The sequence below is a fragment of the Larimichthys crocea genome, chromosome I (assembly GCF_000972845.2).
Source record: "Larimichthys crocea isolate SSNF chromosome I, L_crocea_2.0, whole genome shotgun sequence".
NCBI classification, from domain to species: domain Eukaryota; kingdom Metazoa; phylum Chordata; class Actinopteri; family Sciaenidae; genus Larimichthys; species Larimichthys crocea.
The window spans coordinates 20,585,499-20,607,172 of record NC_040011.1 but is presented as its reverse complement, the minus strand read 5'-3'; the positions used below and the strand labels follow the sequence as shown (position 1 = coordinate 20,607,172).

The window sequence follows — 21,674 nt, the reverse complement described above, 5'->3', positions numbered from 1 at the left end:
CAAATATTGCACACTAAAAAAAAGTATGAAGTGAGGCAGTGTAACCACCAAACACTACACTGGTAGAGATAAAGAACTGTTGCTTCACCACACTACACAGATTCTCCATCTTTACATCCAAAAGCAAAAGAACAGCTAAGGTGGCTTGTGACTTTTAGTATCCAGCCAACCAGGACTAGTCTGTAGCTGTACTAGTTTCAGTGTGGTTTCCCCAGCAATGGCAAATAACTGTTTTGACTTTTCCAGCGGCAGAGAAATTTAACTACCAGCTGGTGAACATAGTGGAGCATTTAGCAGCTACAGAACCAGATGTAAGAAATTCTTTGCTAAGTAGATTTATGAGTATATTTCCTATCATGTGTTGTTGAAAGCAAATTTAAAAAAAAAAAGCCCTCACTAAAAATTAATTAATGAAGCTTTAAATTAGTAGGCAGCACAAGTTGCACCAAAATAGACTAAACATAGTAATCTCTTTCTGGAATTTTACTGTTTGCTCTTTACTTCAGACTGTGTTGACTCAGCTCCATGTTGGAGTTGTTTGAACACTGTGACAGAAGCCACTAAGCTTTCCATGATTCAAAATCAGAAACTTCATTATGCACGTATACAAATATAGCAGGGTTATCAGAATAAAATGTATGTACTTTAAAAACAGTTGAGAATGGCTTTCTCTAGTTTAATTAGAATATGTTTGAAATGTTGCTGAAGAGACTGTGACCTTTAGTAATAGTTCTAATAATTTCAGAGCAAAATCTGTGCCAACCAATAGGAAATGATTATAGCAGTTCAGGGATTGGTAAATCAAAAAAAGAAAAAGAAAAAAAAAAAGTAAGGCAAAGACTGCAACAAGAAGAAAATTAATCGTACCTTCAAAATAAAAGCAGTGGGTGTTTTCAGTAGTTTATGAATATTAATAATTAACAGATAAATACATAAAATACATTTAGCAACTAGCTAACTGGACATTGGACATAACCAGCTTGGAGACAGTGTGACAGTGGTTTCCTGGTCACACTGACTTGCTTTGGCCTCACAATGAAACCAGTTTAAAATCTCTTTTCTGATGGTTTAATAAAATGAATCATTTAGACAGAAGATGGAGCTTTTTCCTCCGCATAACTCAGGACCTGACAGGGAAAACTACCACCTCCACACATATGTACATAGACATGACAACAACTGTAGGTCAGTGTCATTCTGGGAATTTAATCTTTAATATTTCTTTCTGTGTTTTCAGGACTGAATTCTACAGAATTTACATGTCAAGATTTATACTTCATTAACGGCTTCAAACAACAATGTAACGTCAGTAATGAAAACTCCTATTATTATCACAGTTTAAGGTCTAAACCGGTACTCTTACTTTGAATTTTTCGGCTCTTATGCAATGACGTTCGTTTTTAATTTGAAAAGACATAACCGGAAGTGTGGCTTGTTCCTGCTGGTCACCTTCTTGAAGTCACATGACCGGTTTAAAGTGGGAGTGTAAAGATGGTGGCCGCTGTTAGTCAGCGCTCAGACCTGGATCTTTGGAGAACTTTCTGTTTTTTATGTCCAATGTTTCATTGGAGAAACGTCCGTCAGTTAATATGTCTGTTTGCTGCCGTGTGTATCTTGACGAGCCGCTCGCTGGCGGACGAACAGGACTTTCAGGAGGAGTTTCTGAAGCGGGAATATTCTCTGGCGAAGCCGTACCGAGGTGAGTTCAACCGGCAGTACCGGCACAACCGGCACTGAGGTTAACAAACGTTAGCTGACAAGAGCTGAATAACTGAATGAAAGCAGCCCGACGGTAACGAACAGCAGTAATTCATACTATTATAGACGAATATTTCATCTCTCCCAGTTATTGGAGAGCTAAAAGTGTGTTAGTTACTGAGCATAATGATTAACTCAGGAACTGTGTGCCCCTCAGGCACTTTGCTTATGTCTGTCAATGTCACGATACGGGAAATTCAGCTAATATTAGCCCGCGATAGTTGTCAGTAAGGGCCATTAAGTCTAACTTAGCAGCGGTATATTAAAAATGTCATAACCCTACACTGCTTAGGATTCATTACAGTACAATGACAACGGCCGTTCATTATTATGAAGTTGATTAGTCACTAATGGTGGTTTGACAATTGTTCAAAACCAAATACTGTGCAAAGGTTTCCTCTGTTTCTGGTGAGGTTCCCATTTATTGCAAACATAAAGAAATACACCTGGTGCTGGGTGCTTACCAATTAGACAGAAACAAAAATTCTACACCCTAGTGTAAACAAAACACACACACACACACAAATGGCTCCTGCACAAGTATTATGAAGGTTATTATTATAATTTAGCCTGCAAGTAAATGTTTGACATGTTTGAGGTCATTCTGTTTGTCCATCGAGAGACAATAGTTGGAGGACTCTGTGCAAGCCGTGTCTGAGTGTGTGTTTGTGGTCTGCAGGGCTGGGCTTCAGCAGTTCTTCACAGTGGGACCTGATGGGCACTGCCATGGTTACACCTGACCACGTGAGGCTGACCCCAGACCTGCAGAGCAGACAGGGAGCGGTCTGGAGTCGAATTGTAAGTCTGCTGCTGGAGCTGTGAAACCCACCAACACTGCACACTACATCAGTACCAGACATTCTACCACACCTTCCCCTCTCACATCCTGCTACACCTAACACAGTTACTCTGACATGATCACTCGATGATAGTAAAGTCAGGTATTTTGTCTGCGTGCTTGTGTGTGTGTAATAAAGACTGTCACTGACTGTATAACATTAGACAAATTGAGCCTGTTTCAGCTGAGGATAGTTTGTTACTCAGTGCATGCTGCGCATAACAGAGCGCAAGAATAACCTGCTTGTCTTCCTTTCTCTTGCTTTCTAGCCTTTTTTCTTACGGGATTGGGAACTCAAAGTGCACTTTAAAATCCACGGCCAGGCAAAGAAGAATCTGAACGGGGATGGACTGGCTATTTGGTTAACCAAGGATCGCATGCAGAATGGTGGGTAGACATTGGATTGCTCTGGAGGTGTCATGTCTCATTCTGTGAGAAGATAGAAATTATTTAATGTAAATGTTCCAGGAACATATTTTACAAAGCCTTGTATTGAGTTGTTGTTGGCTTATCTTCCATGTCACCTTGCTTTTCTCTGTCATGACCAGATGACAAGATTTATACAGAGTCATTTCATCTATGTACATCATGCACACAGTAAACTGAGAGAAAGCTTTTCCATTACTTTACCTATACTCCATCCAAAACTTTGTCATCAGTCCTCCCCGCTGACTCTGCGGCTCACTTCCCCCGGTAAAGCAGCCTCCTTCTCGGGCAGTAACAGCTGATGATGATTATGTGACATGATTTCAATGCTTGAACTCAGCGACTTTATAACTTCCCACAGGAAACTTTACGAGGGAAATAATTGATGAATTTATACGTTACATTACCTGCCCGGTCCTCCACACCAACACTACGACCCAACTCTGCTCCCGCAGTGAGAGCCGGGTAGCTCCGGAACTTTTACAATGCCTTTGTCATTTCCCACGATGCACTGTGGGTCAGGAGCTCTCTCATGACAGAATCTTACAGTGTCCATGAGATTAAAAATAAAGGGATGATGATGCTGGAGATGTTGTTTCATTCACAGAGGAAATCAGGTGGAAACCCACTGAATAAACAAACAAGCACGCTGGGTCCTTTTGGGCTCTAAACGTCTTCATCTTTAAATCATCTCCAATATTTACCGTGTGTTACCACTTGTCTGCTCATAGAGCTTCTTAGGTTGGGCAGAATCTAACGTTCACTCCGTTGATCCACTTTATTCGCTTCCATGGCTGTAGTACGTTTCATATCCAGCAACCCGGAGCTTCGACATGAGCCGTGTAGAACAAAACACAAAGAGACGGCCAGGTCTGTCAAGGCAAATTCTCAAAATAAGAAACATACTGACTATAGTAATTTATCAAGAAGCTTGTATTTCAGTAGAGCATGTTTCTGATGACAAAGCATTTCAGCAGTTCATTTTGTTCATGATTTAATACAGTAAATATTTTTTAACATAATCTGGCGTTTCATCTGCTTGTTGTAGCCTGAACCTGGACAGCTGCTTTAAAAGATGATGTGGGAATTAAAAGAACAATTGTACATTTGCATTCATGGTAAGAATACAGATGTGATGATAAACTGTCGTGATGGATCTCACTGCTCCTTCACAGGTCCCGTGTTTGGAAACATGAACCACTTCACTGGACTTGGAATATTCGTGGACACTTATCCTAATGCAGACAAACGCTACGATGTGAGTGAAAGCTGCTAGCTCCTGTGTTGTCATATTTACAGGACTGGAGACTAAATGAATGTGTGTCTAATGATTGAGTTTAGTCAGATGTGGCTCACCATGTAAAAGCTCTGCATGCCTCTTATTTCAGTGTTAAAGTGAGTCATATTTCTCTTTCTGCAACCCTCTTGAATGTGCAGAGGACACAGCCTGGAAGTCAGGTAGCTTCAGAACAAGTTTGCTTTTTTTAAGCAGAGAATGTTCATCAACCATCTCATCTCATCTTGTTGCACACATCTGTTCTGATTCATGAGTGCTGCCTGCTGTCAGTTTGTGATAGTTCAACAGTGGTGTTGAAGGTGTCGATGTTGTTTTGTGTTTTAACTCCCTCATCTTCCTCACAGAGGGCTTTCCCATACATATCCGTGATGCTGGGGAACGGGACTCTGTCATATGACCATGATTATGACGGACGGCCCACTGAGCTTGGAGGATGTACAGCTATGGCACGCAACGCAATCTATGACACGTTTGTCCTGGTCAGATACTCCAAACACAGGCTCACGGTATGAACCCTGAAGTGAAGGTAGGATTGAAGCAGTGTATTTTAATGCTGGCTTTTCCAACAGGAAACCTTTAAGATCTCTGATGATACTGATGGTAATGCTTAAAAATCTTCCCACTGAAAGCTTGATATTTGGGCGAGTGACATACTGACTGTTCCTTCACTCTCCAGCTCATGGTGGATGTAGACGGTAAACAGGAATGGAAGGACTGCGCTGACATCACAGGAGTGCGTCTACCCACAGGCTACTTCTTTGGTGCCTCCTCTGCCACTGGAGACCTGTCAGGTATGAACTGAACAGAAAATTGATGGTTTGTGTGAGCTCTTTCTTTAAGTGTTGATTACTGACATGTGCTGTTGCTCTAGATAACCATGATATCATCTCCATGAAGTTGTATGAGCTGACAGTACAGAGGGCTGCTGAGGAGGAGGAAGAGGAGGAGGTCACCATCCCCAGTGTGGACAACACGGACCAGTTCCAAGGTAGTCTTCATTTCTGTCTGGCATTCTGAAGATTGTCACTTTGTCTGATAATAAATCTCATTGTTTTGCTTTGCAGTGGAAGTCGAGGAGGAAGGGATGAGTGGAGTCCAGTTCTTCTTCACCGTTCTCTTCTCCATCCTGGGCCTGGGTGTGCTGGCCGTAGTGGGGCTGATGGTTTACTACAGGAAGGAAAGCAGACGTAAACGTTTCTATTGATCAGAGAACAACTGATCTCCACGGGTTTTCAAAATGTGTGTTTCTTAATCGACATACGGCACACGAAAGCAAAAACTGCCATAGATCTATAGCTTTACTGAAACATCCAATCAAATGAACTCAATGAACAACTTCACAGGGCTGAAGCCCAGAGCCAAGAGAACATGAACAGATGAGAAGGTCATGAACATGTGAGCCAGCTGTCTGTGAAATCTTTTTTTTTTTTTTTTTTTTTGGTTAAATGTGCTCCTGTCAGCCGAGAGGACAGTGCAGTGGGTTGCATGTTCACCCATAAGAGCAGAGGAGTCAATCACAGATGCTGGATGTAGTTCACTGACACAGTTTGATGTGCAGTTACCTCTGACTGTCACTTGGTGCTGCCAGCGCGCAGCTTTAATCTGACTCTTATCTGCTGTGAAGACCAATCAACCTGTGGATCCTTGTAGACGTCCTGCAGCACTGAATAAGACTACATGTATTGAGCTCCCATGCAGTTGAGAGCGCCTTATAAGCCAAGCAGAGCACATACAGTGGGTTCATATTGGCTGAATGTAAATGTATGATGGATGATACATTGCACTCTATGTTGTGTGTTACAGGAAAGGTTCTCAGTTAGCAGTGCTGGTTGAGGTGCTTAGCTAGGATCAATAAAGACACGCTCTCACCTTCGGTCCTCTCTGCAGGTGTGAGCTGTCTTTCATTTTGTTCTCTTTGACCTCACAAGTTCTTTGGCTTAATTTCTTCTCTGTGGTTATTAACAGTTCTCAGTTCTAATAAGTACGTTTTAGTTTTATCCACAATCTGTTTGTCATCAGTTAGAGTTTTCATGCTAATAAAGTTTAACATTTTCTGTGGCACTGAATTTCATCAGACGCCCCATCATAGATAGTTTGCTCTGGTATGCACTGTGAAATTAGATAGCTGTACAGTCATTTCAGAGCATGTGAACATGAATACTGTTCAGCTGTTTAACCTGGAATATAACTGCTGCCTTCATACAAGCTAGTGCCTCCCCCCTCCCCTCCCTGTGTCATGGCTGCTGGACACAATCCACTGTCTTTCTGGCCACCAGTCTGGTGGCCAGTGCGTCTCACTCGTGGCCCCTTTGTCCCCTCCACTGTTTTTTTTTTTTTTTTTTTTTTTTTTTTTGCCAAAGTACCACTTTTGAATTTCTATAAATGTATATAATTAATGTCTGCTGACATTTATTTAATATCGAACATCCCACATTTTAACATGTTCTGTCATTGTGTTACAGTCTGTAGATCCTGGTCCAACAGAAACCTTTTCTTTCTGTCCATTTAACCCCCCAAAACATATTTGAGACCCATTCTGATTTTAGAGGGGAAAACTCACTGATTACTGGTATGGTAGCTGATGTGGTTCATTTTTAAGCAGATAGGCCTATACAAAGTTGTTGGAAGGCTGCGTTCCTAAATTTAAGCTAAATGTAACTTTATAGAATATTTCAATGAAATGTTCTATAACATATTACATAGTTCTAGTTGACACTGAGAGCTGCTTCTTCTCTCGTACTTGTTATGTTGCCACAGCAGCATATACCAATATAGTTTTTCTTGTTTACCCAAAACAAGCAGTTTTAATGTCTGTTTACACTGATACCAATGTCAGCAATAAGCCAATAATATCAACTAATATGTTGGTAGGGCTCTGAAATGCCACTACTACTTCTAAATCCACTTGATTAAAGAAATTACATGTAATTGTTAGTAGTGGAAGTAATGGTGGAGAGGGAAAGTGGGTGGAGTGAAGAACACTGGAGATGTTGGGTCGGGTGTGTTTTTCTGAAGCGTTTCATTCCAGTCATTAGAATGAGCAAAGAACAGTCACAAAGTGTCAATTATATAATACAGTATAATATGTAACGTGTCATAAATGTGCTTATGAAATATGGAAAATGATTCAAACAAAGAACTCTGAACAACATTGGAAATGTATCTGCTTAAGAAGCTTAAAGCTGGCTCGAAGACGCTTCAGCTGCAGTCCTTGGACACAATGGTTTATAAGTACAGGTGTAGCTAATAACACTGTAGATGTCTGTAAACCGTGATGGTGTGAAGAAAAAGCCAGAGTGCACAGTGCCAGGACCCTGAACCTAAAGTACCTAAATGGAATTTAGCCATCATTCATTTTTATTATTTACACCTGTGACACCTCCAACAGTGGCGTCACAATGTCATTTCTGCAAAAGCTCCATCTAAAATGGAGGCCTGTAGTCTCTGAATGTAAACTGCTCCTTCTTTACAGTTTAGGTTTTGTTTCATTGAGTTGTTTGTAGCAGTGTTAACTACCAGGGAGATTCTCATTTAGTTGTATTTTGGTTCTCATAGCTGTTTTTCAATCAATAGTAAAACCACTCTTTGGTCTGACATGCTTAGTCATAAAGCTTTTAACAAAGTGTTTAGAAGTTTTACAGTGTTACAATATGTCCTCCTAAATGGTTTAATGTCAGTTATCTTTTCTAATTTTCTTTCTCACTGTGAGCCATGATTGGGACAAACATCCCTCTAGTTAATTATTTAAATAAAGTGTTCAGCTGATTCAATAAAGTGCCTTTTTTCTTGTCATGCTCCTTTTTTCAGTTAAAGTTTCAATGTCATTGTGAGTCATTCTGCTCATTTTCACTGTATTTATAATGTTATATGTTATGAACATTTCATAAAAATGCTTTCAGATTGTTGAATGCTAAAAGGTTGGATTTTACTGTGGTTCCTCTGCGGTTTCATATTTAATCTAACCCTAGACCTGAAATCCAGACGCTTACTTTTACCTCATTGTGAGATTGATTTAATTTAGAATGGATTCAATTAAATTCCTCCTGCAATATACAGACAGGGGACATATTAAAGGAAAAAAACAAAGTCTATAGTGCGGTGTTGAGCAAGAGTTTGGGCTGAGTTTAAGCTCAGTATTAAGTATTCAGTTCAGTCTGGGTGTAGATTTCATGCAGATCACAGGTCTGTTTGTGTCTGTATAATTAGGGTTGGGTTGGGTAAAATTTTTGGAAAATGTAAAAAGTTCATGCTGCAGTGATATATCATGAAAGTAGGCAATTAGAAGCATGCAGTGGTAATTTCTTCATCTCAAACAACTTTGAAACAAAAGCTACCAACAGTAGTGTGTGTACCACAACAAAAAATATCAATGTCTCAGTAACTTGTCATGTATCCTTGAGCATCGACTACAGCTCAACTAGACATCTCATGCTGTTCACAAGTGGACTTATTCCAACCTGCTGATGACACTCTGTGACACTCAGCGCTCAGTGGTAACTTCCCTCGAGTACTTCCTGTTTGAAGCCTCACACTGACCAGGTACTGTTGATGGATTGTTAGGTGTCGTCTTGGTGTCATGATGTCAAAATGTGAACAGCATGATGAAGAGGACTGTTATAATACAAACTGTCAACATTTGTACTTCAGCGTGATTTTTAGTGATTTTCGTGGTATTCACATCTGAAGCTGTACTATAATAATAATAGATTTTATTTCATAGGCGCCTTTCTGTCACCCAAGGACACCTTACAATAAATGAGAGTAGACAGCAAATCACAGAATCAAACAAAAAAGAACCATAAAAGTATCAAATTACAAGAATACAACATTAAAAACAGGTTAAAATAGGACAATGCAATTGAATCAGATGGAAAAGGCTATTTTAAACAGGTGGGTTTTAAGTGTAGACTTAAATTGTGAGAGTGAGTTGATGTTCCTTTGGACAGGGGTAAAGAGTTCCAGAGCTCCACCTATGGTGGAGAGACGGGCGGAGGGGAAAGTCAAGTGAATGAAGGAGGAAGATCTGAGAGAGCAAGTGGGAGCAGCAACATGGAGAAGATCCAAGAGATATGGTGGTGCGAGGTTATGAATGGCTTTGAATGTGAGCAGAAGAATTTTGTAGTTTATGCGGGATTTGACCGGGAGCCAGTGGAGCTGTTGCAGGACAGGAGTAATGTGGTGGATGGAAGGGGTTCTAGTAATAATGCGGACAGCTGAATTCTGGACCAGTTGGAGCTTATGGAGAATTTTGTGGGTGAGGCCACTGCTGTCGAGGATGACACCCAAACTCTTAACCTGTGGGGAGGAGGAAATGGAGCAATTGTCGATGTCAATAGCGAAACTGCTGGTTTTGAATAATGTTGGTTTGGTGCCAATGAGGAGAACCTCCGTTTTGTCACTGTTCAGTTTATGAAGATTTGAGGTGAATCAGGATTTTATTTCTGTCAAGCAGTCAGTAAGGGAGGAGGGCATGAGGTTGGAGGTGGGTTTGCTGGCGAGGTAGAGATGGGTGTCATCCGCGTAGCAGTGGAAATTTATGTTTGCGGAAGATATTACCAAGGGGGAGGAGATAAATGATGAAGAGGAGGGGCCCCAGGACAGAGCCCTGGGGCACACCTGAAGTGACAGAGGAAGGCTGAGATGTGAAACTTTCAAGCTGAATGAACTGGGTACGGCATGACAGGTAGGATTTGAACCAGTTTAGAGGAGTCTGAGTGATGACAATGGAAGAACCACCCTCATGATGAGGGTGGTGTGACAGATTAATTCTTCTAATGACAGATGGTGTCAAATGCTGCAGTCAGGTCGAGGAGGATGAGGATGGAGAGTAATCCAGAATCAGCTGCCATGAGGAGGTCGATGGGGATTTTACTGAGGGCCGTTTCTGTACTATGGAGGAGCGGAAACCAGATTAGATCTGTTCATACAGGTTGTTGTTAGATAGATGAGCGTTAAACTGAGTTGCGACTATTTTCTCAAGGATCTTGGAAATGAAAGGCAGATTGGAGATTGGATTGCAGTTTTGAATGGGGTAGGAACAGTTCCAGTAGTGAGAGAGGACTGGATGATGGCAGAGATGAGAGGGACCAGAGAAGGGAGACAGGCTTTAACTAGAACTGTGGGGAGAGGGTCCAGCTGACAGGTGAATGGCTTAGAAATTTCTGAGGTGGTGGGGAGCTGGAAGGAGGACCTGTGGACTGAGGTGCTGATGGATCTTCAGGATTTTTTCATCAAAAAATGACAAGAGGGAGTGACAGAATGCAGTTGAGCACAGATGGGATGGTAGAGAGTCCGGGGCTTGGGTAATATGCTTATATAATGAAAACAAACTGCAGCTCACAGTCTGTTATTAAAAGAGGGTGTCGTTTTATTGCCTTGATAAAATCATCTTCAGAAATTTACAGGCAGAAGAAAATCTGTTTACCACACAACTTATTCTGGAAGAAAAAAGAGAACCCGCTGTATGCTCGCCATCATGGAGCACCAACACCAACACATGATGAGCAATCATTTATAGCTGAGTCACGTCATCAAGAGGCCAGGATAAAGCAGATAGAAACGTCCAGACTGGTCATATCATCAGTAATCATCAGCTTTTCATGGACATAGACCACACCTTTGTTATTTACTGCATATACACCTCAATGGATTCATGGGTTCATCCTTATGTTATCACCAGTGCTGAAAGTTGAGCACATTCTTCCTGGTAATCAGTGATCAGTCAGTAATCAGAAAACTGGATGAGCTGTTTGCACCAGCACTTTTATATTTGTTGTCAGTAAATTCTTCTAAAATTATAGTGCACACACAAGTCTAGACTGATTTGGTGTCAGTGTCTTTCTTTTGTCTTGCAATAATGTATACAAAAAATATCACTGATGTCATTCCTAAGGTTTGAATAAGACTGCAGAGATGTGGTTATGTTATGAGTTTTAATAAACAATTTTAACATCTACTGATAAATCTTTGTCACGTGCAATAAAGACATTACAGATGGACATTAGAGAACAATACAATAATGTGCCTTTATTGTGGTCCAGCAGCACAGCAGCATTCAGTACATAGCTATCATGGTGCAGGGCCTGTTTATTTCACAGGGTGTCTAGTCCCTCTCGCAACATTCTCGCTGGTTTCAGCAGCCTCCTTGATGGCCTGCATCACCAGAGCGTTCCGCTTCCTCGTCTCTTCCATTCTCACTGGGTTTGATTCAGGCAGATTCTGATGAAAAGGTAGATACATGTCATTAATTAACCACAGAAGAGAAATGTTTAGGAAGTGATAGGTTCAATAAAGTTCAAGTTTAATTGTGCTGAGATCTGAGGGGATTAAACACAATGCACAAATATTTGCTGTTTATCTGGACACAAGACGACAAACAGATCACTGAAGGTAGAAACTCAGTCTAGTGTATGTGGTAACTTCTTCCCGATCACAGCAGGGCAAAGTCTGTCATCTGGGTGGTTGAGATCTAATTGTTCCTTTTGAGGATACTCTCTATGTTGCAGAAATCCATCAGTATTTGGGGGGACACTCTGAATTTCCTCAAGCGCCTGAGGTGAAATAGTCTCTTCCTTGCCTTTTTGACCACGAGTCAGTATGCAGCATCCAGATCAGACCCTCACTGATGTGGACACCATGGTACTTAAAGCAGTTGACTCTCTCCACCAACGACCAGTTGATATTAAGGGGGCACAGATCCTCTCCTGCTTCTTCCCAAAGTCCACTATCATCTCCAGAATACTGCTGACGTTGAGGAGGAGGCTGTTGTCTTGACAGCAGCAGGTGTTGAGGATACATACATAAATATTCTCTGGACTGACTGAATTCATGTCTTAATGTAATGACGGACTGTCGTCTCTCTTTGCTTAGTTGGATTACCACAGTATTTGAATAGAGCTATTTACTGTATACCAACACGACCTTTGAACAGCACACCTGATGATCTCAAATACATTAAGAGGACAAGAAATTCCACTAATTCACTTTAAAGAAGGCACACCTGTTAACTGAATAATCAGGTGATGACCTCATGAATCTGATTAACAGAGTGAAGAGTGTGCACAGTAATCTCAAATATGACACAGATTTACTTCATTAAACACATGTCAGTTCTCTGTATATCCTGATTCATTTAGTTTAATGTTATTGATCATTTATTTTACATGCACATTGAATCCATTCATCTGAATCACCTTGTGGAACTCTCTCTGTTTCTCCTTTCCTGGAACGACCAAAGCCCACAGCCCACAGCCGGCCCCCACGCACACGATCACCGCAGAGGTGCCCAGGATTGCCCGCAGGCCGCTCATCCTGATCCGGGTGGAGGTCACGCACTACCGCGTCCGATAAACTCACACACTGCGCTCCATCCCATGTGTTCGGTAACAGCAAAGCAGGAACAACCATAGACATATATAGAAGACTAGATACATTAAGGCGGGGCGTAGAACGTCCTCACAGGTCGGCCATCTTGGAACAGTAAAGCTTTCTGGCGGGCAGAAGTGGAACCTGAGGTAAACCAATGAGGTAAGGTCCGTGATCAGTGCAAGCTTTGGTATATAACTCGCAGAAATTTTAACGGATGTACAAATGGTTTTGTTTCTTAAAGACGTCATTAGCATGGTTATAGTCCCGGGTGCTTGAACATGTTAAAACCGCTGCTTTTCTCTTCAAAAAACAACTTGGTCGTGCAGCTTAGTCAAAGGTGTGTATCATGGCTAGGCTACTAGCTAGCACCCAGTAATTTTACATGGAAGAGACAAGCAGAAGGTTTTTCTTTTCAACCGAAGTTTTCATTTTCGGGTTGGTTTGTTATGGTTTGTTAAACATCTTACAGTATAATTTCTGTTAGTAATGGTGGACTTTTTGTGAAGATGCCAGACTTTTGTGCAGCCTATGGGTGTGCTAATCACCGTTGTCTTGAAACCAGAAAACGCGGGATCACCTTTCACCGGTAAGATAGCATCCACAGCTTCATTATTATTTCTAGAATTATCGTTAGTTACCAGTGGAAGTATGTTAAAATGCAGTTCTTGTAACTCGGGAACAGCGTATGTGATTGAATCGACAGCCACTATTATATTTGACCAGCATTTGACTGGTTGCTAGTGCTAATTGCCATCCCTGATCTGGGTACATTTCTCACTTCTTTTAAGGTTTCCCAAAGACGGAGAGGGGAGGAGGAGGTGGGAAGTTGCCATCAGAAGGGATGGTTTTGCGGCTTCTGCCAGGACACTGCTCTGTAGTGAGCACTTTAGGAGCGAGACTTCCAGGACGGGGCAGATTGTCCGCTTAGAGATGGTGTTGTGCCAACCATTTTCAACCTCCCAGCTCATTTCAAGGTTGTGTCTGTGTGACCCACAATATTTAAGGAACCGTATGTTAGAAATAAATGTTAATGAATCATAAAATGGCCCTGATATATCAAAGACATTAAGGAATTATGGTAATTTCAATACTTTTATCACTGGCCACAGTAATCCAGCCTAATATGCCATTACAAAGAATTTGCAGCCCCTCAACGTGTGTGACGTTGTCATTATGTGTTTACTTTGTGATATTATGTATTTTATTATGTATGCCACCCTCCACCTATCTGATTTTGGCAACCTAGCTGGCAAAATCTTGTGTATAAGATTGGTTTAGGTGGTCATAATATTGGTATGTCTATAAATATGTAATCATGTTTATTCGCACATTTTTAGACACTCCAAAACGTGTTATGTTTATTTTAGTCGGAAACAAGAAGAAGCACATCCACTTCTAGGAGAGGGAAGACAACCTGCGAATTCGATGGGACCTGATACCTGATGTGAGTATTTGCATTTTGAACGTCCAATTAATGAGAGCATCATATGGTTTGTTTATAAATCCTTTATCTTGGTGGAACCCACAAAGGTCTAAGAATGTTTTAGTTGTCTTAGCTAAATATTATTTGAGGTGTTATTCTGTTTATAAAGTTTGAAAATCACTGGTCATCTCACGTTCTCTATCTCTCATATACTGGAATGAATAAACATGAACATTGAAACTACACCCAGGCAAGGGTAGGCAACCTTTACATAATTGTCCAGGGCTACAAAACATACCCCCCCCCATCAGTGGGATAAAGGATGATGTGTTTTATGTTGGAAAATTGGAGAACCTTAAAGTTTCTTCAGGCTCACAGAATTGAGAAATGTTGGAAAAGTAAGTAATTAATTTCTGTAGTACGATTATTTATATATTTGTATATTTTGCCCAAAACAGGGATCCGCTGAAGAGAGATCGAGGCTCAAGGAGCAGCGCAAGCAGCAGGCCACTGAGCACTCATATGCATTGCCTGGTTCCCCTGAGGCTCTAAAGGCCAAACTTGAAGCAGCTTTAGCGAGGGTGAGGAAACTGGAGCGGGAGAAGAGCAATGCCTTCAGGAGAGAAAAGAGGGCCAAGAACAACATGCAGGCTCTCCTGGAGGAACTGAAGGAGAAAAACCTCATCAATGAAGAGCTGAAAGACAAGCTTGAACGCTACTCAGGTAAAATAAAAATATTACATCATTTTGTGTATTTTATGTTCTTTGTTCCTTTCTAGGTTACTATTAAAAGGAGACTTACTGAATCACTTTTGCTAATTGAATTTCAGATCTTCCGGTTCATCTCCTCTCGAAGCAGGGTAGTAGAATACACCAAGGCCCAGAGAGATTTTGCCTTACGCTCCATCTGCCATGGTCCAAAGGCTTATCACTACCTGAAGACATCTGCCTATTCACCTGCAACATCCCAGTTCATTGCAAAGGTATTGTGACTGATGTCTAATTTAACACTGAATTACATTAATCACACTACAGACAATAATGACTGGGTTTCCATCCAACGTTATTTGCATTTCATATTCATTGCATTTGCCCTTAGTCGCATCAAAAGTTAAACCACCTTCCTGGAGCACATCAAATTTATAGTCGCATTAAGGGACTGATGCGACTTTGCAGGTGTTTCCATCAAGGATTTCTTATTCACCTAAATTGAAAGCGCATTTACAAGTTGATGGAAACCCATCTGTTGGTCATGAATAGTCAGGCTACCAATGACTATGAAAAGGCATGAAATATGTGTTTTTTTTAGGGGTGAGGAGTGGGAATCAGGTGAACCTTGTCAAATCTGTGTTTACATAGTCATATTACAGATATTACAGGTTCGTGGTTAAATGGTTATGTGGTTGTGTACTTTTTAATTATACAAGGTGGCTGAGTTCTCTTGATGCCAGACCAGGTCTCAACAAGATGATGCTGGACATGTTGGAAAGACGGCGTCAGGAAGATGAGGAACAAATACGGCTGTGTCACTCTGATGCTGGATGCAATGTCCATAAAAAAACATGTTCAGCATGATCCTCAGACCCAAACAATGTTAGGATATGTGGACATGGGGGATCGGTTGAATGAGACAGACCTAGCTACCGAGGCGCTTGTGTTTATGGTGGTTGGGCTTCAGGGTTATTGGAAAGCTCCAATTGCGTATTATTTGACCAAGTCCCTCACACCAGAAACACAGAAAGTGCTAGTTGTACATGCAATAGAAGAGCTGCATCATCGGCAGATAAGGGTCGTGTGCGTGACAATGGATGGTCATGCATCCAATGTCAGTATGTGCACAACAACTGGGGTGCAATCTAAAGCAGACCCCTGTGAGCCCCTGAAGCCACACTTCCCACATCCGGTAACCCATGGCAGGTTTTTTGTATGATGGATTCCTGCCATATGTTGAAGCTTACACGCAATATGTGGAGGTACATGCTCATTTTTTCCATCTGCTCTGCTTGATGTCTGCTTTTTATTACGTTTTGTTTGTGCTTATATAACTGTGTAGACTACTGATGTGTGCAGTGAGGAAAAAAATGTGATCTGCAGGCATACAGCCCAATTAGAAGTCAAACTGGCAGGATCAGTTGGAATTACATAGTCCAGCTGAACAATGTCCAAAAGAAAGTGGACTACATGCTGCCAACCGCGTCACTGATAAGCATGTGAACTTCGCTAATAGAAGATGAAGGTAGTGTTGCATGAGGATTCATTTATAGAGGGTCGCAGTGAAATGGACTTAGGGCTTTATTGTGGGCTTTATTATATTACTTTTGTGGTCTTTGTATCTTGTAGGCTAATGTTGTCCTTCATTTGTCTTTGTAAACTTAAGGTCTCCCTGGCTGCTCAGACCCTCAGTAACTCTGTGGCTGTGGCACTACGCACTTTGCAGGACTCTGGACTATGCAGAGTTCAGAGATTCCGAGGCTACTTCAGAGTTTATTCAAGGTAATGCAGGTATTTGCATCATGTGGTGGTGTTAAATGTGAATGGCTCAGGATTATGCTTTTCATATTTGAATCAGGAATTATAACCTATTATGACCCTTTAATTTCAACAATATGCAAGAACTTGGTTAAAACAGTTTATACACCGTACCTTCCTCAAAAGCACCTTTATGTACATCAAAGCCACAGAGGGAAATGGAAATGCCTCATACTTTGGTGTTTAATATATGATACTTGTTGACACTAAGTTATAGTGATGATGTCAGTTACTATAGTTAATTAAGATATTTGTTTATAGATAACAGACAGGCTGTTTGACATATTGAACAGTCGCAATCCCAGAGCCAAAGGGTTCAAAGCCCCCCTTGGTTCTAGGAATTGGACAAGCACCAGGGAGTGGTTGTTAAAAGCCAGGGAGTTCTTGCTCGCTTTGAAGATGGAGGATGGCAAGCCCCTTTACCGAACAAAGAGGTCTTTTAAAATAGTGACTGTTAAGTTATTGATGCACTGACACCATTTCTAGTCGTCAACCACCCAGTACAATTAATTAAATTATCAGAATGAGACTGCTGATTTCGAAAATAAGGGTTTTCTTTTATTCTTCGTTAGATGTATACAAGTAGAGAATTTACAAATCATTAAATTATGTAAGGTAAAACAAACGGTTTCAGTGCATCCCTCAAGTCCATTAAATAAGTTCTGTTCTCTTGTTATCTACTGTCTTCTGCAAGTTCAGATGCTCTGTCTCCTGTTGCATCGGTTCATAAGTGCTCTGTCGTCTACGATGTCTGTCCTTTCTGCATCGAGTTCAGCGATGCTCTTTTCAGTCTGCCTCAAATTCATAAAGTGGTACGTAATATTATATTCATGTGATCCGTGTGTTTTGCTGCTCGCGCTTTGTCTGTTACAATTCTCTTGTATTTGGTTTTCTTTCTCCCCAGATGCCCGTGTCAAAATGGTATGTATTGCATGCTTATGTTATGAATTAATTCAAGAAGGTTTAGTGTCCTAAGTAATTCTAAGGGTCCTAAACCTCACAATGACTACGTTACATGCAGGCAATATTTCTGGTTTAAAACGGCATAATGGCGATATTCTGTATGCCACGCGAGCCATGTAAACTCTTTATTCATTCCGAATTTGGCCGTATTCCGGTATATAAAAACCCGATGACACCCCCTGCTCCTTGAGGCAGCCAAGAAGGTAACTCGTAACTCGTCAGAATATCGACTTTATTCCGAAATCGCTGTGCATGAACTGTAGTCACTGATTACTTAAGGTCAAGGATGCCAACTAGTCAGCTTAACCCCCCCCCCCCCCCCCCCAAAATGAAGTGAATAGCAATGAAGTGAATGTTTAACATCACATCTGATTTGTGTCTGCTGTAGAAGTGAGCGGCTCTTCTGAGAGCATTCATTATTTACATCTGATACTGTTAGTTTGCATCCCCTTACCTTTTCTGGGCAAATATAGTGATCATAGTAATGCAATATTTGCTTTTGAAGGTGCCTCTCTGTCCTGGGGTTCGTAGTCAACATTGACACGTTGATGTCAATGGTCCCTGTGCTGTTGAAGGCCAGCGATACATCCTGACCTACCGATTCCCCAGGACCATTGGAGCTTCTGTTTAACTCCATCAGAGCATCCGGTAGAGTCATAATTTTATTTGTAGCCACAACACTAAAATTACACCAAAGTTCCAGCAAATGCTTTTAATTGTTTGTTGGTCTACTGAACTGTTTTAGCTCTACTAAACTTCATCAAAGGTTTGTCGCATCATTATGGTTTACTGCCACATGCTGTGATTTCTGGTGTGTGTTGCCTGCTGGTTATAGATTGGTTAAACAGTCTGTGTGTGTTGTGTGTTTGTGTGTGTTGTTGTGTGTGTGTGTGGGTGTGTGTGTGTGTGTGTGGTGTGTGTTGTGTGTGTATTCCTATACTGAAGACGTACCCACATTTCATGCAAGTCACAAAAAGGACAAACTAAATATCTAAAAAAAACACTGTCTATTTGACCTGTTTAGAGTTAATCACCACTGAAACAGTTCTGAATTGTTTGCTAATCTTTTTTTTTTTTTTTTTTTTAAGGCGGATGGAATAACAAACCCAACCCCAGCCAGTTTAAGTACATCTTTAGGAAAGCTGATGGCCCGATGTGGAGTTGACGTCGCCAGTGGGAAATGTGTACAGCACAGGATGACACTGAGTCCCTAACAGCGACCATTGACACCTCTAAAGCTGTCAGCTGTAGATATGTCCTTTGCAGCAGGAGGAGACCTTCCATCTCCATTTGCAGACATTCCGGCCCTAGTCCATGATCACAGCTATCTTCCCATCCGCTTCAGTGGTCTTGTGGACAACGCTCTTTGTTACATTTCAGGTAAAGGCTGACTGAAAGCTCATTTGCCTGTAACCAATAGTCAAATCTGTGGGAAAAACAAAACTTATTAATTTATTAACGATGTATTATTAGTAGTATTTCTAGTCATGCTATTGTTATACTAACTCACTCTAGGGTTTGTTGTGCGACGGCTCTGAAGCAGCTGGCCTGTGATGTCTGCCGTGCCAGCCTGGTGACAGACGCTGCATCTGCCATCAAGGACCAGAGCTACCACCTACTTACTCTGAGAAACAACGGAGGCCTCGTGATTCCGTCAGAGGGAACAGTGAGGGTCGTCAGGGAAGCAGAGTCTGCCATTCGCCAGGCCTCAGCCAACTGCAGACGATCACAGCCCATCAAACTGAAGGAGGTCGAGTACATTGTACGGAAGAGGATTGGGGTCACAGGATGTGTTTGTGCTTGGGGAGCACATCAGCGACACACAGTATGGCATAGACAGCCACAACCATACACTGCTGACATTAGTTGTGTCCCTGTTTTTTAAAATAAGGCTAACATCAATCGCTAAGATGACTACACTTAGCTTTCAGTTAACAGCATGAGGCAGAAGCTAACAAAACGGTGCTTTTCAAAGGGCATTAGCCCAATATGTAAAAGGACGCATAAGGGACTTCATTTTTCATAGTTCATTTTTTGTCATGAGTTGCATTAGATTAATTGAAAGGTGGATCTATGTCCAGGCCTCACTGATTACTGTACAAAAGCACAACTTTAGAAATGTATTCAAACTGGATCACATTTTATACACACATATTTGCTTCTGCTCAGCTTCAACTCTCTGTGACTTACACACTTTATGATGGACAGAGCAGCTTGCTAAGGTAGCTTTTTTTTTCCCCCTCTAATAACTTTATTAATCTTCATAATCCTATTTATATTGGTGCTAGTCTTGCTTTGGTCGGTTGGGTTTTTAAAACAGTCCTAAGCTGTATCAGCACACAAAGAGGAAGTAAGTGTTACTTAAGAAAGCAGTCCTTACCTAACTCCTCTAATAACTAACAACCAAACCTGCCCCATCAGATCCAACAATACCAGGACAGAGCTGAAGTTTGATTGGGCAGCAACACTGTGCTGATGATTTGAAGTGATGCATAATGCACAGGCCTTCTGCTGCTGTTTATTTGATTACATTCTGTATACGCATACACAGATACACACTGAGCTCTGTGCTCACTTGTGTTTGTCTGTTTTTTTCATACGTTTGGAGAAATGTTTGTGTGTGTGTCATTGGTGCATATTTTTTGTGTATCCTTTTGCGCAGACAAAAAGACGGCGTGTAAGTGTGTGTCTGTGCCGTCTGCTTGGGTACTTCACACACAGAAAGAATCTTTTTACTCCTTCAGTTTAACATGAAAATAATCTGTGAATTGAAAACATTTATTCACGTGTGTCACATGATTAAAATAAATATAAATATAGTGATGTGTTTTTTTCCATACACAAGGTGGCACATTGACCTTGTCAGCTTCAGTCAGTGTTAAAAAGTGACACTTTGATGTGTTTTCTAACATTCATGCTATTCTAGTTTCTTTGCTTACAGTAGTTTCTTACTGTAATCATTTTATCATTCATTGTAATTCATTGTCATTTTATCAGTCATTGTACAATTTGTTTGTGTTGAATTGTCCTGTACACGTGACATCCATTGCACGTCTGTCCGTCTGGGAGAGGTGATCCCTCCTTCTGTGGCTTTCCTGAGGTTTCTTCCACAATTTTTCCTGTTTAAAAAGGGTTTTTGTGGGCAGTTTTTCCTCACTCGAACCGAGGGTCTACTAGGACAGAGGGTGTCACTCCCTGTACAGACTTGTACAAAGCCCTCAGAGGGCAAATGTGCTTTGGACTTTGGGCATAACAAATAAAATTGATTTGATTTGATTTGATATATAGGCCCAATATGTAAAAGGACGCTACTTATAGGGACTTATTTTTTTTAGTCATTTTTTGTCATGAGTTGCAATTAGATTTAATTGAAAGGTGGTCTAAAGTATTTATGAAAATCAAAATATGTAATGTTGGTTATTTGTCTCAAGGCCTCAATTATAAATAAGTATGTAGTGTTATACATCTGTGTATAGGGTGGGGATTTCAACATGCAGCCTTTCTATTTGTAATAGGTAAATTTCAATATTTCCTATTTCAGAACGTTATTCTAATTTTTAGGATGTAACATGATTATTCATATCTATGCAGTATCATAACTACACCTTTGATGTTTATAACAAACCAAACCGTTTGAAAATCCGTTGAAATTTGAGCAAGTTATGGTTATCTGAAAAGTACATGTTCCACTACCAACACTGTTATTTATTGACATGGGTGAGTGAGCTACCTGTTCCAAGATGGCCGCCATGCGCGGACGTTCGACTCCGTTGACCAGCAACGCAGACGAGGTATCTAGTCTTCTATATATGTCTATGGGAACAACAACAACACCGCGGCAGTGCACGCTGGGATATGTGTCTTCTTCTGTAGTTTAAAGGGGCCGAGCCTATACCGCCACCTGCTGTGTGTGTGGGAGTGTGTGGAGTCCACTGATAAGCCAAAGAGACACACACAACGATTCCACTCAGTGTCAGTGTCAGAGAAATGTTTCAGTGCTACATGTGAACAATTTACCTTCCTCTCGTACCACGGAGCCCGTCTGCTGACATGGCTGGAAAAAAATATTCCCT

At 41.1% G+C, this 21,674-nt stretch overlaps 2 protein-coding genes and 1 long non-coding RNA gene across 4 annotated transcripts; 2 read left to right on the top strand and 1 right to left on the bottom strand.

The window, feature by feature from the left end:
* The first annotated feature begins 1,450 nt into the window (after positions 1-1,450).
* LOC104926067 (VIP36-like protein) lies at positions 1,451-8,107 on the top strand. Of its 2 annotated transcripts, XM_019278222.2 has the most exons (9): positions 1,451-1,699; positions 2,438-2,556; positions 2,866-2,983; positions 4,198-4,280; positions 4,460-4,480; positions 4,664-4,825; positions 4,996-5,110; positions 5,191-5,307; positions 5,384-8,107. In XM_019278222.2, the coding sequence occupies exons 1-9, from the start codon at positions 1,492-1,494 to the stop codon at positions 5,521-5,523; spliced, it is 1,083 nt and encodes a 360-aa protein (XP_019133767.1). In that variant the 5' UTR covers positions 1,451-1,491; the 3' UTR covers positions 5,524-8,107. The 2 variants fall into 2 exon arrangements, with proteins under 2 accessions (XP_019133767.1, XP_010738147.2); XM_010739845.3 differs by lacking the exon at positions 4,460-4,480.
* A 3,130-nt stretch (positions 8,108-11,237) lies between these two features.
* Positions 11,238-21,445, bottom strand: uqcc3 (ubiquinol-cytochrome c reductase complex assembly factor 3). The gene is made up of 3 exons (XM_010739844.3): positions 21,428-21,445; positions 12,512-12,722; positions 11,238-11,537 (listed from the first exon to the last, which is right to left on the bottom strand). The coding sequence occupies exons 2-3, from the start codon at positions 12,626-12,628 to the stop codon at positions 11,406-11,408; spliced, it is 249 nt and encodes an 82-aa protein (XP_010738146.1). The 5' UTR covers positions 12,629-12,722; positions 21,428-21,445; the 3' UTR covers positions 11,238-11,405.
* Positions 16,327-18,217, top strand: LOC113746006 (uncharacterized). Its single transcript, XR_003462550.1, has 4 exons — positions 16,327-16,345; positions 16,487-16,602; positions 17,338-17,450; positions 18,107-18,217. It is a non-coding gene; the product is annotated as an uncharacterized LOC113746006 (long non-coding RNA).
* Positions 21,446-21,674: the final 229 nt, after the last annotated feature.

Bases quoted from the DNA above. Each gene is read 5' to 3' on its own strand.
- uqcc3 (XM_010739844.3), bottom strand. From the start codon at position 12,628: ATGAGCGGCCTGCGGGCAATCCTGGGCACCTCTGCGGTGATCGTGTGC. The intron at 11,538-12,511 runs GTGATTCAGATG...CCTTTTCATCAG, and splicing joins AACAGAGAGAGTTCCACAAG to AATCTGCCTGAATCAAACCC.
- LOC104926067 (XM_019278222.2), top strand. From the start codon at position 1,492: ATGGTGGCCGCTGTTAGTCAGCGCTCAGACCTGGATCTTTGGAGAACT. The intron at 4,481-4,663 runs GTAGCTTCAGAA...TCTTCCTCACAG, and splicing joins GGACACAGCCTGGAAGTCAG to AGGGCTTTCCCATACATATC. The intron at 5,111-5,190 runs GTATGAACTGAA...CTGTTGCTCTAG, and splicing joins TGCCACTGGAGACCTGTCAG to ATAACCATGATATCATCTCC.